Below are 15889 nucleotides of genomic sequence, written 5' to 3' on the forward strand. Positions count from 1 at the left end.
CAACAGGTTTAATCTGTCGTCACATCAAATTTACTTGTCAATTACTCTTTCAGTTTCTGACAAACTTAGGTTTCCACCCTCTACACAGTGTGACATGTCAACATTTTCACAGCTGCAACTGGTCACAAAACACCAAATAAATCACTTTACTTGTGCATATGATCACAATTTTAATTTCTGGCACTCTTATCAACATTGGGATTTTTGTCTGTGGGGGAGCCAGTGGGTAGATGAGGAGTGAAGATGTCAAATAAAGAACGTCTGCACTGGGACAGACAATAAACATCCCAAAAGAGAGGATTTAAGTTTAACTTCCTCATCTCTGAAAAAGAAACACAAGCTCTTTACAGACTATTGACAATTCAACCCTCACAAGCACAGCTTGTTACTCATAGTTTGATTCGGAGCACTGATGTCGGAATTTGTCATTGCTCAAATTCACTGAAGCTGAATGTCAGATTAGTCACCATTGGCTGTTTTGCTGAAAAAAAATCATTTTTCTTTCCTGCTCCTTTAACAGTTCTGAGTTTCATTAAAGACCTGGACGGAATAAACTCAGGATTAATTCCAGGTCTCTGCCTGACCCCATGGATACAAATGGCAGATGGCCAACTTAGATAATTCAAAATGCAAATTATTCAATGGCAACATTGTATGGGAGAAATACCAAGGCTCGGACATGGGGAGCAGGTCACATTCTTAATTGAAGACATATTTCTTCAAATGTCACAGACGTTTGGAGGACACTTCAATGAACTTGGAGGAAGTTTGTGGGGAGGGTGCAGCTGAAGCAGGAAAGCGGAACAAAGAGAAGTGCTGAGGTGGAGTAGAGGAGATGAACCCATTTCTTTAGTATTTTTACCAGAGCCACATTGTCCAGAAATATAACCTAATATTGATCTGAAAACAATTTCCCATCTAAGTGTTTTGGATGCTTCAACGGTGATGCTATCATTTAAGACAACTGTCTCTGTTATAAATTTTCTCGGGAGGCAGCCCAGCAGACACTTTAATGTGAGTGCTATAGTCTGGAGTGGCATTCATCACATTGCAACAAAAATTTTGAAGAAATCAATGATTCTCCATCATTCCCTTTTCACACTGCTGCATTCCAAATGCAGCATAATGAAAACATATCAAAATTATTTCCGATCAACCTTGCTTCCTCTTGGTTACACAGATGCCTGGCAAACTTTGATTCCCACCCACCCGACAATCTATACGGCCAAAATATCTGCTGCTGCAAGTGCTCATTAAGCACAAATTAAGGAAAGGATCTGCATCTACAACTGACTTGTAAACATTGAAAATAAATTTTGAATCCCAAAATGCTATGTATTTCAAGTCCTCGTTCAGTCAAAGTCCAGATGAATGACTACACTAGATGGTTTGCTTTCCAAATTTTCAGAGAAAATATGTAGGACACTCCAGTTACATAGGCTGGTGCATTTGACAGGAGGTGGGAGGTTTCACAGTTTAGCATTGTTGCAAGTTAGACCACCAAGGTCTGGATGTTGAGGGCCAATCAATTTTTCACTGAACATTTTTAAATGACTTCTGTCGATCAAAGGCTGAAATGTGTCATTGACTTAATTACTGTCAATGGCCTCAGAGGGAATAAAGCTGTTTCTTTAATGTGATTTTTTCCATCTTAAATGACGACATAATCTTTCAAGAGCTACTATATTCACAGCAATTTCTTTTCATGTTATGTACTATGAATGAAGCACAGAAGGATGAAGCTTACTTTGAAATTTCTGCCATCGCTTTTGGTGAACTTGGTTCTTCAGCTTTATCAGAGTTTGGGCTGTCAAAGGTTTTGGACCTGCAATTAGTTAAGACCATAAGACACTGGAGCAGAAATTAGGCCATTCGGCCCATTGAGTCTGTTCTGCCATTCAGTCATGGGTGATAAGTTCATCAACACCATTCTCCTGCTTTCTCCCCATAACCCTTAATCCCCTTGATAATCTGTCTCAGTTTTAAATGTACTCAATGACCTGGCCCCCACAGCCTTCTGTGGCAGTGAATTTCACAGATTCAACACTCTCTGGCTGAAGAAGTTTCTCCAAATCTCCAATTGAAAAGATCTCCTCTTTATTCTAAATGTGGGCCCTTGGGTCCTAGTCTCTCCTACCAATGAAACCATCTTCCCAACATCCACTCTGTCCAGGCCATTCAGTATTCTGAAAGTTTCAATTAGATACCCCTCATCCATCTAATCTCCAATGAGTATAGTCTCAGAGTCCTCAAACGTTCCTCATATTTTAAGCTTTCCATTCCCTGGACCATTCTCATGTACCTCCTCTGAACCCATTCCAGGGACAGTGCATTCTTCCTGAGATAGGGGGCCCAAGTCTGTACGCAGTACTCCAAGTATGGCCTGACCAGAGCCTTATAAAGCCTCAGAGGTACAGCCCTGCTGTTGCATTCAAGTCCTTTCAAAATAAATGCCAACATTTCATTTGCCTTCCTGACTATATAAGGCAAAAATTAAAGACATTATAAACAAGCACTTGCACCCAGAAATGGCTTCCTTACAAAATGAACATTGAAAAATTTCATGTGGAATCCATAAGACCATAAGATATGGGGGCATAAATAGCTCATTCGGCCTACTGAGTCTGTTTTGCCATTCGATTCTGGCTGAGATCTTTCTCAAGCCCAACTTCCAGCCTTCTTCTCGAAACCTTGATCCTCTTATTAATCAAGTACCCTTCTCTCTCTCTATCTTAAATAGACCTAATGACTTGGCCTCCATGGCTTTCTGCAAGGTTTTCCTCAGATTAGCCACTCCTTGACTGAAGAAATTCTTTCTGACCTGAGTTCTAATGGTTGGTCTCTTCACTCCATGACTGTGCCCGCATGTCCTAATCTCTCCTACTCGTGGAAGCATCTTCTCCGTTCCACGTGCAATCATTCCAGGCCTCTCAGTATGCTGTAAGTTTCAATGAAATTCCCTCCCATCCTTCTAAACTCCATCCTGTACAGAACCAAAAACCTCAACCACTCTGCAGATGACAAGCCCGCTCAGGTTTTCAAGTGCTTATCAACTGGATTTGTTAAACAGGCAACATTTTTTGATGTACGCAACTACAATAGATCGTGATTTGTTTTTCCCCCTCCAAGTTTTAACTGGTGGTATACAAGTGATTGTGATTAAGTCTGGAAGAGTAGCTGGGGGAAGCTGCAAGGAAGAAGGAATTTCAACTTTCACACAAGTTTTCTGAACACCACGGTCTGTTTATTTTTGGGCAATGGTGGGAGGTGGGGCATGTAATAACACTGGAAAGCAGAGAGTTGGAGAGTCAAGTTTTTCAATACTTTTATCTGCATTGCACAGTCCCATGTTTGGAAAAGAAACATTCTATTAAAGACCGTGTGTAATGCATGCCCAATTATTCACTGGCAATTAAATTGGAGGTGAGAGGATTAGGATAATGGCAGGGAGGGAGTTTGCCACCAACACATTGCAAAGCCAAATTGACATGGGCCAGTTCTCTTTGACACCTGGACTCTCCTTGACTTCTAAGGACGGCCTCCCTCATTTCCCTGATGGTGCCCACTTACACAACCTCAGTGACAATCAGCACTAACAGTTGGGCTGAGAAACATGCTGATCTGCCATCCCCTTCACTGGACTAGCAGCTGTCAAAACTGAGCCAAACCGTCAACTGGTGAGTAACGCCGGCCGCAATCTCTGTATTGGTCACCGCTGGAATCGGCCAAGGCCTCCAGGTTTCAGATCCAGCAGATGGCCTGCAGCAAGAACCACAAGCTTCCATCTAAAATTTCTTTTTACAACACTCGGAACAGAGCAAATATTAGAACAACAGCCAACTGTTTCTTTAATGTAAAAAAAACAAACTACGGACACAGACAACCTGAAAGAAAAGCAGATGTTTCTGGAGAAACTCAACAGGTTTTGCAGCATCTGCAGACAGAAAACAGAGTTCAAGTGAAGCCAGGTGACACTTCATCAGAGATGTGAAGTTCTGAACAGGGGAACCTTAACTCAAAGCGTCTACTCTGCTTTCTCTCCACAGATGCTGCTAAGTTTCGGGAGATAGCCTCTACGTAATGCTCCGGAAAATGCCAGACCTCCAGCAATTGCCCTTCACATAGTTGTATTCCGATTATAGCATCATTTCCTCACACATTGGATCAATACTTACTTTCTGATCTCAGCAATTGTCTCTGGACAAATTGGATTTTCAAGCTCCTCACAGCTCGGAATGTTATCATTGTTTCCGCTGCTGAAATTAGTTGTGAAGAATGTCATTTTAAACAAATACTTGTACCCAGTAATTCTTAGCTCATCGGCAGTTTCCTTTGTATTCCTTGTACTCTGAATAAAGCAAAACCTTAACCACTTATTGTATTCAAACTTACTCTTTCATGACAGATTTTAGAGTGCACGGTCTCCCATCTACCTTGTAGTTTGCACTTTCAGGTGATCTGCAAATGGTCTGAAAAGTGTTATCAAGTAAATTTGAGCAAACATCCACATCCACCAGAAAATTATCTCCATACACCTGAAAGACATTGAGTCGGCATTTTGTGCCATTGACAGCTAATTTTCTAACAACGGGTCAAGACGCAACTACAGAATATGGTCATTGGTCTCCCCGAAACCCCCAACGGTAGTTTGCAAGATAAGACCATGAGACTGGAGTGTGGAAGTAAAGAGAGAGAGAGAGGGAGGGAGAAGGATGCAACAAATCCATTTCTGAAACATTTTATATTTGTTGCAAAGTCTAAAAATATCTCAAACAATGAGCTCCAGGCCCAAATATAGAAAGGCAACCAACTTTCCAGTGAATAACTTCAGACAGCGTCTCTACGTACAGGGCTGAATGTCTCAAGTCAACTGGCCTTGGCCTGAGACATGAAATTCTTGGCAAAGTGGATGGGAGTTCAGGAGGAAAGCTGAACTCTCTTCTGCACCATTATACTGTATTGTCAGAGGTGGGCAAAGTAGGTGGTTTAATGACTCACTGGGCATGAATCACGTCACCAGCTGACAGCCACTTGCGTCTGTCTGTCTCTCTGGTAAATATTAGAGTTCCTCAACTCCCGCAGTGGACATTGGCCTGCAAATCTCTTTTCTATAAGCTCGGCAATGACAATTGTAATGACAGCAAAGAAAAGATTGCAGCTCTGCCTCTATTTCATCATTTTGTCAACTGTTTTTATGAAGAAAGATCACCCTCCAGATTTAGTGTGTTCATGGACAGCAGTGGGTTTTTCTTCAAAACCTTCACAGGAGATTTGAAAGACACCACAGGCAGACTGAGGGTAGGGGATGAGGTAGGAACCTCAATTCTTCAACATGTTGTATCCTTAATTCAGAGTTCAGCTATCTAAATGTTTGGCGACAAATGAAGATCTGAATAGTGAATGGATGAGCAATTTTTTTTCACTGAACACTTTTGGATCTTTTCTGTTGATACAGCTTTTCTTTTTAAACAAACAAAATCTGTGTAGATTTTTGATACAATCAAGCAACTTTGTTAATGTGACTGCTGCTGTCTAGTGTTTGCTGCATTGCTGTGGGAGGAAGGCCCTCCACAGATCTTACAGGAAGTGCCAGCAGGTTTTTTAACATTGTTGTATTTTGGATGAAACTTAATTAAGTCACACATTAGACTAAAGCTTACTTTGTGCTCACTGAATCGATTACTGGAATCTCTTCTGCCTCTGAGGTGTCAAAGCTTCCATATCTGCAACTGGTCAGACAGCACAAACTCAGTGATTTTCAACAAGCTTGAATCTACAATTTGCATTCAGCCACTGAAAAACATCTGAAGGTTTGGGATTTCGGCATTTGAAGCCTTGATTACCGAGTTTGTTAATACTTTGCATTGAAACTCCAATTTGGCATTTTACAGCATACCTGCCACATCCCATACAACAGAGAAGAGTAAAACATTCAATGTGGTTCTGTCTCATCTGATCGTAACTTCAAATCTACATTCCTGCCTATCTGAGTGACCTTTCACTCCTTTGCTCTCAACAAGTATCTATTTATCTTTGCATTTACAGTATTCCAGCGCTCTGCTTTTACCATCTTTTCAGGAAGAAAACTTAAAAGAATACCCACATTTTGAGATATTTTTAAAAACCACTGTTTTAAGTTGACAACCACTGAATTTTAGACACTCACCCTTCATTCCAGTCTCTTCTGTAAGAGGAAACACCGTCTGCATATCTACCCTGTACAAATGCTCAGGTTTTTTTCTTTCAATCACATTGCGCCTTCCGCCCTAAACAACGACTGATGCAAGCCTTGTCTGTACAAATTTTCCTTGTGAGGCAAGTCACTTAGTCTCGGTATTATTCTGGTAAACCTGTTCTGAACTGCCTCTCATATATTTACTTCCATCCTTAAATAAGGCTGACCACCACAAAGAAAAACATTCAAGATATGGGCTCACCAGTGATCCCTAATTTTGTGTTTAAGTTCCTTCATGATAAAATGAAAACATTTATTTGCTTTCCTAATTACTTAATGTATCTGTACATAAGCAATTTGTGATTCATGCATGAGGATACCCAGAATCCACTGTATCTCAGAGCTATGCAATCTCCTTCAACAAAAAAAAACTGCTATGCTTCCTGCCAAAATGGACTTCAAATTTACCCATGTACAACTGCCTTGGTCAGATCTTTGACTACTTGCTCAACCTCTCTTTCTCTGCAGTATTCCAATGTCCTCTGAGGTTAATTTTTTAATGCATCTTTGTCTCTTCAGCACATCTGTCAGACATAAATTCATTCCTTCGTAAGTCATCGACTGTTCGTCAATACTTCAAAAACTTGGCCAGAAACAGATTATTAAAATTATATTGAAATTATGTGATCCGAACAATTTTGAGCTCCAGTTAATTCTCTGTCTCAAATAAACACCTAAGTAAATGAGAACACTCATGCAAAAAGGGATGAATTCCTTGGATCTAATTACAGAAAACTAAAATAACTGTAGCATTGAGTCAGCCTGTTTCTCCCTTTCACTACGGATATAGGAAAATCTTGAAATGTAGGATGTGTGTAAGGTGAATGGATACTATTAGCATCCGTTGAATTATGATGATCTTTTAGCCGAATTAAAATGGTTGGCTCAAACACTAATCTTAAACACAAAATCTGTCCAATTGGTAAAATGGGTTTGAACTTTTGAATGGCATGGAAGCCATTTTGTTGTTGACTTTTTAAAAACTCGCAAGGATCTCCCTGCAAATGGAAACATTCACCAAAAGACAATAGACAAGTCAGTGATCTAAGCAGCCAAAGTAATAAACAGTTACACTGTGAAAGGAGGAGATAGTAAATATAACAGATGATTGTCTGAACCAGAACTATCTCAGAGCTTAATGAGAACCAACCTCCTCAAATTTCAACAAACCACATTTTGCTGAGATTCCTTCGTTTTACAAATTTTTTCGCTTGACCTTTAAAGGAATACCATCATCTAAGATGACTACAGGCACAACACAAAAGCAAATAAAAAAGTAATAACCTGCGAAGAATCTTTATGCACTATTGAACCTCTGAGAGATAATGTGAGACACATGAGTGAGCTGTCATGTTTAAAATTCAAGGGCAAGTATGGGTCATCTTTTTCTTTAAAACTCAAAAGCTTATTGCTGGAATTATTCTGCTGGAACATTTATTTACTTGGGCAAAGAAAGAGAATATTTTGGCCACAGGCAAAAAGAGAAACCCAAATTCACTTTTGAAAGGACCAGCTGGATCATTTCTGCAATCCATTGGGTTCATGAAAGCCAGCTCATTAGCTTACTGCTTTGAAGAAAAATCTAATCACCTCTGGTTATTTGCTGATCTTCTCAAATTTTATAAGCATAGCACATTTGTGAAACTTTTCCTACCCAGGGATATCCCTATAATGTCAGAGGCACATCAATTGAAGGTCAGCAGTGGTGAGAATCGCTTTGTCTCTGAACTGAGTTTTGATCAGTTACCCCAAAAAACCATTTGTGAATTGCATAAGCTGTTAAATACTCACCGACATTCAGAAAACTAATGTATTAAAAAAAACTGAGGTGACAAGAGAAACCATCACTAATGCCATTTGAAAAATATGCAACCCATTATTACAGAATTGCGGTACTCCTGCATATTTCAGTGGTAAACAGACATTCATTTGACCAACATTTCAGTTTTGCAAAAAGGCTCCTCATACTGCATTCAGCTTCCAAACTTTTATTGTTATGCCCAACACAGACTTACAGAAATTGATAGATTTTGTTCAATTAAAATAGCACTCTTCCATTCACTACATGCAGAAACTTAGACATCCCAAACATTGTTTCAGGAAGCTCCAAACTACATAAAAAGCATTGAAGCAAGTCAACGTTACATTTTATCCTTAATCTCAAGGTCTAGTCATTGTCCTAACACATTCACCGCACTTATTAAACTTTGTGTTGTACTGGGTCAAAATCATTTCATTATTGCGAAAAATTAATCAAAAATACTTTGCCACCTGTCTCTGTATTATGTTTTGTGAGTATGTTTTATTCACTTTTGTCCCAAACCACTAGCGGGGTGCTTAATCATGATTTGTGCCACCATTTGGGATCAGGGATATTGGAAGGGGATAGGGGCACAAAACAGGAGAACTGAAGGACTGCTTTGCCTTGTTGTAAACAAACAAGTTCATCACAGGATGTTGTCAAGGATTCCTGCAGGAAATGGGAGAGCCCAAAATAGTTACAAGTTCATCTTCGAGAAAATAAAATCTAATGTAAATGTCGGGGAAGCAGAATGAACGTCACACACTGGATTTCCACGTCTCTTTTCTTTTCATTTTGAAAATTAGAACAGTTGTGTATTGCCCGTGAAATCATTCTGACTGCATTAATATGGCACAATATTTTGTGGGTCCTTGAAATCTCTTATGCATGCAAATCCACATTTAGCAAGAGATTACTGAATGCTGCAAGGCACCTGAAAATGTTTGCCAGTCTCCTTTCCTTCTACACTTCCCTTCTGAAGTACCTATATTTAACTCTGTACACATTGGGGTTATCAATAATCCTCATCATTTGTACCATTTGCCACTCTCTCCTGCTTGTGGGAACACTCTGAGACTGTCACTAAACAACCTCCTGCTGTAAGACAGACTGCTGTTTCATTGCAGTTTTGCCTAAACTTGTGTTGAAATTTACTTGCTGCAAACGCCTTCTTGCTCCTTTTGAAGTTGGACCTCCTCCAAATCAAAATTATTCTGGATTGTTCCTTCCTCGCTTCTGGAGCCAAAATAAATATCTTGTGATATGGTGCTTCCTGAAATGATCCATGTCTGATATTTGATCGATCGTGTGTGTGTGTATGTGTGTGCACAATAATTATAGAAGTGGTAGTGCAGGTTGAAGATATCATCAGGATTCTGAACTTTAAAAATTGGAGCATTGTATGAAAAACAAATATGTTCTGACAAATCATTATAAAAAAAACTCCTGATATGCCCTCAACTCTGGTATTTACCAACCACATTTCAGGAAGGGATTTGACAGGGTGCACAAAACATTCACAAAAAATATTACCAGAGATGACAAACTAGACAGCCCTGTGGACAGGCTGAAGAAGCTCAGGCTGCTCTTGGAGAAAACTAAGAAGTGATTTTAAAAGTGTTCAAAATCATAAGGGATTTGGTTAGAATGGATAAGAACAATCGGTGCCTTGTGACAGAAGGCTTAAGGAGAAAAGGACACTGATTTAAGATGATCAGCAAAAAGAACCAATGGTGACAAGGAATTTTTTTTTTCAATAGCCTATTCAGGAACTGGAAAGCTCTGCCGAATAGTGTGGTGGATGCAGCTTCAATTGAGGTCTTCAAAAGTGAACTAGAATTTTCGAAAGGAGAGGTTTCGCAGTGTTACACAGTAAAAGGACTTAGGAGTGAACGTAGGCAAGTCCCTCTTTGAGAGCTGGTACAAACATCAAATCATTGTTTATGGGCTATTACCATTTGATGGCTGTATAACATTGCACAAACTGCTAGCTCCCCAGCTATTTCCTACAGCTTTGTCATATTCTGAATAATGATTCACTTTGTCATGCATGCAATTAAACTTACTCAGCAATTATTTCGCTTGATCCTGAAGAACCACAACTTCCATTTTCCTCACCATTTGCACTGTCAACATTTCCAGAACTGCAATTGATCAAAGAGAACAAATTAAGTCATTTAGAACAGGCAAACTTGTCCAGAATTAAATCCAACCCAATTCAACAACAAAAAATCACAGTCTTGAGAGAGCGGTTCTTTTGACTTCCACAGGATGCCCACAGGCCTTCATACTGAGGCAGTGCTGGGGTGGGGGTTGGAAGAGACAGAGCAGGGCAAAAAGAAGAGAAAACCATTTCTTCAGTATTTCACCCTTGTTGAAAGCCGTTTCTGCGCTGTGCAAGAACTTGATACTGAAAGACAAGCAAAATTCAGTCTACCGTTGAAAAGCTTGGAATGCTTTATGCTAATTCAACATTATTCCATCTCTTAAAGTAAGCCAAACATTGCAGAAGCAGTGAAGCAGTTGCTTCATGTGATTGCTATTGTCTGGATTGGTGCTCACTGCACTGCCAATTGGTGTATCTTCCTGAGGCAACCCTGACATAATCTTACAGCAAATCCCAACAGTTTCCTTTCACAGTATTAGATCCCAAATACTGAACAACAGGTTTAATCTGTCATCACATCAAATTTACTTGTTAATTACTCCTTCAGTTTCTGACAAACTTAGGTTTCCAACCACTACAGAGTGTGACAATGTCAACATTTTCACAGCTGCAACTGGTCACAAAACACCAAATAAATCATTTTACTTGTGTACATGATCACATTTTTAATTACTGGCACTCTTATCTTATTTTGGCAGTGAGGGGGAGCCAGTGGGTAGATGAGGAGTAAAGAGGACAAATAAAGAACCTCTGCACTGGGACAGACAATAAACATCCCAAAAGAGAGGATTTAAGTTTAACTTCCTCATCTCTGACAAAGAAACTCAAGCTCTTTACAGACTATTGACAATTCAACCCTCACAAGCACAGCTTGTAACTCATAGTTTGATTCGGAGCACTGATGTAGGAATTTGTCATTGCTCAAATTCACTGAAGCTTAAGGTCAGATTAGTCACCAGTGACTGTTTTGCTGAAAAAAAAATCATTTTTCTTTCCTGCTCCTTTAACAGTTCTGAGTTTCCTTAAAGACCTGGACGGAATAAACTCAGGATTAATTCCAGGTCTCTGCCTGACCCCATGGATACAAATGGCAGATGGCCAACTTAGATAATTAAAAATGCAAATTATTCAATGGCAATATTGTATGGGAGAAATACCAAGGCTCGGACACGGGGAGCAGGTCACATTCTTAATTGAAGACATATTTCTTCAAATGTCACAGACGTTTGGAGGACACTTCAATGAACTTGGAGGAAGTTTGTGGGGAGGGTGTAGCTGAGCAGGAAGGAGGAACACAGAGAAGTGCTGAGGTTGGGTAGAGGAGATTAACTCATTGCTTTAGTATTTTTACCAGAGCCACATTGTCCAGAAATATAACCTCAATATTGATCTGAAAACAATTTCCCATCTCAGTGTTTTGGATGCTTCAATGGTGATGCTATCATTTAAGGCAAATGTCTCTACCATGAATTTTCTAGGAAAGCAGTCCAGCAGACACTTTAATGTGACTGCCATAGTCTGGAGTGGCATTCATTACATTGCACAATAAGTTTAGAAATCAATGATTCTCCATCGTTCCCTTTTCACACTGCTGCATTCCAAATGTTGCAGAATTAAAACACATCAAAAGTATTTCTGATCAAACTTGCTTCCTCATGGTTACACAGATGCCTGGCAAACTTTGATTCCCACCCACCCGACAATCTATACGGCCAAAATATCTGCAACTGCAAGTGCTCATTAAGCACAAATTAAGGAAAGGATTTGCATCTACAAATGACTTGTAAACATTGAAAATAAATTTTGAATCCCAAAATGCTCTGTATTTCAAGTCCTCATTAGGTCAAAGTCCAGATGAATGACTACACTAGATGGTTTGCTTTCCAAATTTTCAGAGAAAATATGTAGGTCACTCCAGTTACATCGGCTGGTGCATTTGACGGGAGGTGGGAGGTTTCGCAGTTTAGCATTGTTGCAAGTTAGACCACCAAGGTCTGGATGTTGAGGGCCAATCAAATTTTCACTGAACATTTTTGAATGTTTTCTATGGATCAAAGGCTGAAATGTGTCATTGATTTAACTACTGGCAATGGCCTCGGAGGGATTAAAGCTGTTTCTTTAATGTGATTTTTATTGTCTCGAATGGCGATATAATCTTTCAAGAGCTACTATATTCACAGCAATTTCTTTTCATGGTATGTATTACGAATGAAGCACAGAAGGATGAAACTTACTTTGAAATTGTTGCTGTCTCTTTTGGTGAACTTGGTTCTTCATCTTTCTCAGAGTTTGGGCTGTCAAAGGTTTTAGACCTGCAATTATTTAAGGCCACAAAACCGTAAGACATAGGTGCAGAAATTAGGCCATTCGGCCCATTGAGTCTGTTCTGCCATTTAGTCATGGCTGATAAGTTCCTCAACCCCATTCTCCTGCTCTCTCCCCATAGCCCTTGATCCCCATGATAATCAGGCACCTGTCTGTCTCAGATTTAAATTTCCTGGCCTCCACAGCCTTCTGTGGCAGTGAATTTCACAGATTCAAAACTCTCTGGCTGAAGAAGTTTCTGCAAATCTCCAATTTAAAAGGTCTTGTCTTCATTCTAAGGCTGTGCCCTCAGGGCCTCATCTCTCCGACCAATGGAAGCATCTTCCCAACAACCATTCTGTCCAGGTCATTCAGTATTCTGAAAGTTTCAATTAGATCACCCCTCATCCTTCTAAACTCCAATGAGTACAGTCTCAGAGTCATCAACCATTCCTCATATTTTAAGGTTTCCATTCCCTGGACCATTCTCGTGAACCTCCTCTGAACCCGTTCCAGGGACAGTACATCCTTCCTGAGATATGGGGCACAACTCTGCACACAGTACTCCAAGTATGGCCTGACCAGAGCCTTATAAAGCCTCAGAGGTACAGCCCTGTTTTTAGATTCATGTCTTTTCACAATAAATGCCAACATTGCATTTGACTTCCTGACTATAGAAGGCAAAAATTAAAGACATTTTAAACAAGCACTTGCACCCAGAAGTGGCTTCCTCACAAAAGGACCATTGAAATATTTAGTGTCAAATCCATAAGACCATACGATTTAGGGGCAGAATTAGCTCATTCGACCTCCTCAGTCTGCTTTGCCATTCAATTCTGGCTGTGATGTTTCTGAAGCCCAATCGCCAGCCTTCTTCTGAAACCCTTGATCCCCTTATTAATCAAGAACCCATCTCTCTCTCTATCTTAAATAGTCCTATTGACATCGGCTTCCTGCAATGTTTTCCTCAGATTAACCACTCCCTGACTGAAGAAATTCTTTCTTACCTTAGTTCTAAAGGTTGGCCTCTTCACTCCGCGACTGTGCCCGCATGTCCTAATCTCTCCTCCTAGTGGAAACATCTTCTCTGTTCCATGTACAATCCTTCCAGGCCTCTCAGTATTCTGTAAGTGCCAATGAAATTCCCTCCCATCCTTCTATACTCCATCCTAAACTGAACCAAAACCCTCAACCACTCTTCAGATGACAAGCCCTCTCAAGTCCTATTCAACTGGATTTGTTAAACAGGCAACATTTCTGATGTATGTAACTACAATAGATCAAGATTTGTTTTTCCCTTCCAAGCTCTAACAGGTGGTTTGCAAGTGACAGGAGTTGAGTCTGGAAGAGAAGCTGGGGGAGTTGCAAGGAAGAAGGAAATTCCACTTTCACACAAGTTCTCAAAGCACAATGGTCTGGGGTTTTTTTGGGCGATGCGGGGAGGTGGGACATGTAATAACACTGCAAACAGAGTTAGAGAGTCAAGTTTTTCAATATATTTACCAGCAGTGCACAGTCCAATGTTTGGAAAAGAAATATTCCATTAAAGACTGTGTGTTAATGCATGGCCAATCATTCGCTGACAATTAAATGGGAGGTGGGAGGATTAGGAAAATGGCAGGGAGGGAGTTTACCACCTACACATTGCAAAGCTATGTGACATGGACCAGTTCTCTTTTTCACCTGGGCTCTCCCTGACATCTAAGGACTGCCTCCCTCATTTTCCTGATGGCGCCCACTTACACAACCTCAGTGACAATCAGCATTAACAGTCGGGCTGAGAAAGGTGCTGATCTGCCATCCCTTTCACTGGACTAGCAGCTGTCAAAACTGAGTCAAACCGTCAACTGGTGAGTAACCCGGCAATAATCTCTTTATTGGTCACCGCTGGAATCGGCCAAGGCCTTCAGGTTTCAGTTCCAGCAGAAGGCCTGCAGCATGAACCACGAACTTCCATCTAAAATTTCTTTTTACAACACTAAGAACAGAGCAAATTTTAGAACAACAGCCAACTGTTTCTTTAATGTAAAAGAACAAACTACAGAAGCCGACAAGCTGAAAGAAAAGCAGACATTGCTGGAGAAACTCAACAGGTTTTGCAGCATCTACAGACAGAAAACAGAGTTCAAGTTGAGCCAAGCGACACGTCTTCAGAGATGCGAAGATCTGAACAGGGGAACCTCAACTCAAAATGCCCACTCTGCTTTCTCTCCACAGATGCTGCTAAGTTTCAGGAGAAAGTCTCTAAATAATGTTCCTGAAAATGGCGGCCTCCAGCGGTTGCCCCTCACATAGTTGTATTCTGATTAAAGCATCATTTCCTCACACATTGGATCAATACTTACTTTCTGATCTCTGCAACTGTCTCTGGAGGAATTGGATTTTCAAGCTCCTCACAGCTCGGAATGTTAGCATTGTTTCCGCTGCTGAAATTAGTTGTGAAGAATGTCATTTTAAACAAACACTTGTACCCAGTAATTCTTAGCTCATCGGCAGTTTCCTTTGTATTCCTTGTACTCTGAATAAAGCAAAACCTTCACCACTTATTGTATTCAAATTTACTCTTTCATGACAGATTTTAGAGTGCAAGGTTTCCCATCTACCTTGTAGTTTGCACTTTCAGGTGATCTGCAAATGGTCCTAAAAGTGTTATCAATTAAATTTGAGCAAACATCCACATCCACAAGAAAATTATCTCCACACACCTGAAAGACATTGAGTTGGCATTTCGTGCCATTGACAGCTAATTTTGTAACAGCAGCTCAAGACGCAACTACAGAATATGATGATTGGTCTCCCCAAAACCGTGAACGATAGTTTACAGGATAAGACCGTGAGATTGGAGTGTGGAAGGAAAGAGAGAGAGAGAGAGAGAGACAAAAGGATGCAACAAATCCATTTCTTCAACATTGTATATTTGTTGCAAAGTCTAAAAATATCTCAAACAATGAGCTCCAGGCCCAAATATAGAAGGGCAACCAACTTTCCAGTGAAGAACTTCAGATACTGTCTCTACATACAGGGCTGAATGTCCCAAGTCAACTGGCCTTCGCCTGAGACATGAGATTCTTGGCAAAGTGGAGGGGAGTTCATGAGGAAAGCTGAACTCTCTTCTGCACCATTATACTGTGTTGTCAGCGGTGGGCAAAGTAGCAGGTTTAATGACTCACTGGGCATGAATTAAGTCACCAGCTGACAGCTGCACATGTCTGTCTCTCTGGCAAATATTGGAGCTTCCCAACTCCTACAGTGAATATTGGCCTGCAAATCTCTTTTGCATAAGCTCAGCAATACCAACCGTAATGACAGCAAAGAAAAGATTGCAGCTCTGCCTCTCTTTCATTCTTTGGTCAACTGTTTTTATAAAATAGATCACACTCCA

At 40.4% G+C, this 15889-nt stretch overlaps 1 protein-coding gene across 2 annotated transcripts in view; it reads right to left on the reverse strand.

Annotated features, from left to right (window-relative positions):
* The window catches only part of LOC132210129 (MOG interacting and ectopic P-granules protein 1-like), a 52323-nt gene that overhangs the window by 17387 nt on the left and 19047 nt on the right, over nt 1-15889 (reverse strand). Inside the window, exons 1-5 of one of the 2 annotated variants that reach the window (XM_059649559.1) lie at nt 12438-14597; nt 10103-10180; nt 5661-5729; nt 4176-4256; nt 1748-1825 (exon numbers count right to left, since the gene is read on the reverse strand). In XM_059649559.1, the coding sequence (XP_059505542.1) occupies nt 1748-1825; nt 4176-4256; nt 5661-5729; nt 10103-10180; nt 12438-12628 (497 nt within the window). In that variant the 5' untranslated portion in view covers nt 12629-14597. Of the gene's footprint in view, nt 1-1747; nt 1826-4175; nt 4257-5660; nt 5730-10102; nt 10181-12437; nt 14598-15889 lie in introns of those variants that run through there. The other variant, XM_059649558.1, reaches the window with a different exon arrangement.

Source organism: Stegostoma tigrinum, chromosome 11 (genome assembly GCF_030684315.1).
Source record: "Stegostoma tigrinum isolate sSteTig4 chromosome 11, sSteTig4.hap1, whole genome shotgun sequence".
Taxonomy (NCBI): Eukaryota; Metazoa; Chordata; class Chondrichthyes; order Orectolobiformes; family Stegostomatidae; genus Stegostoma; species Stegostoma tigrinum.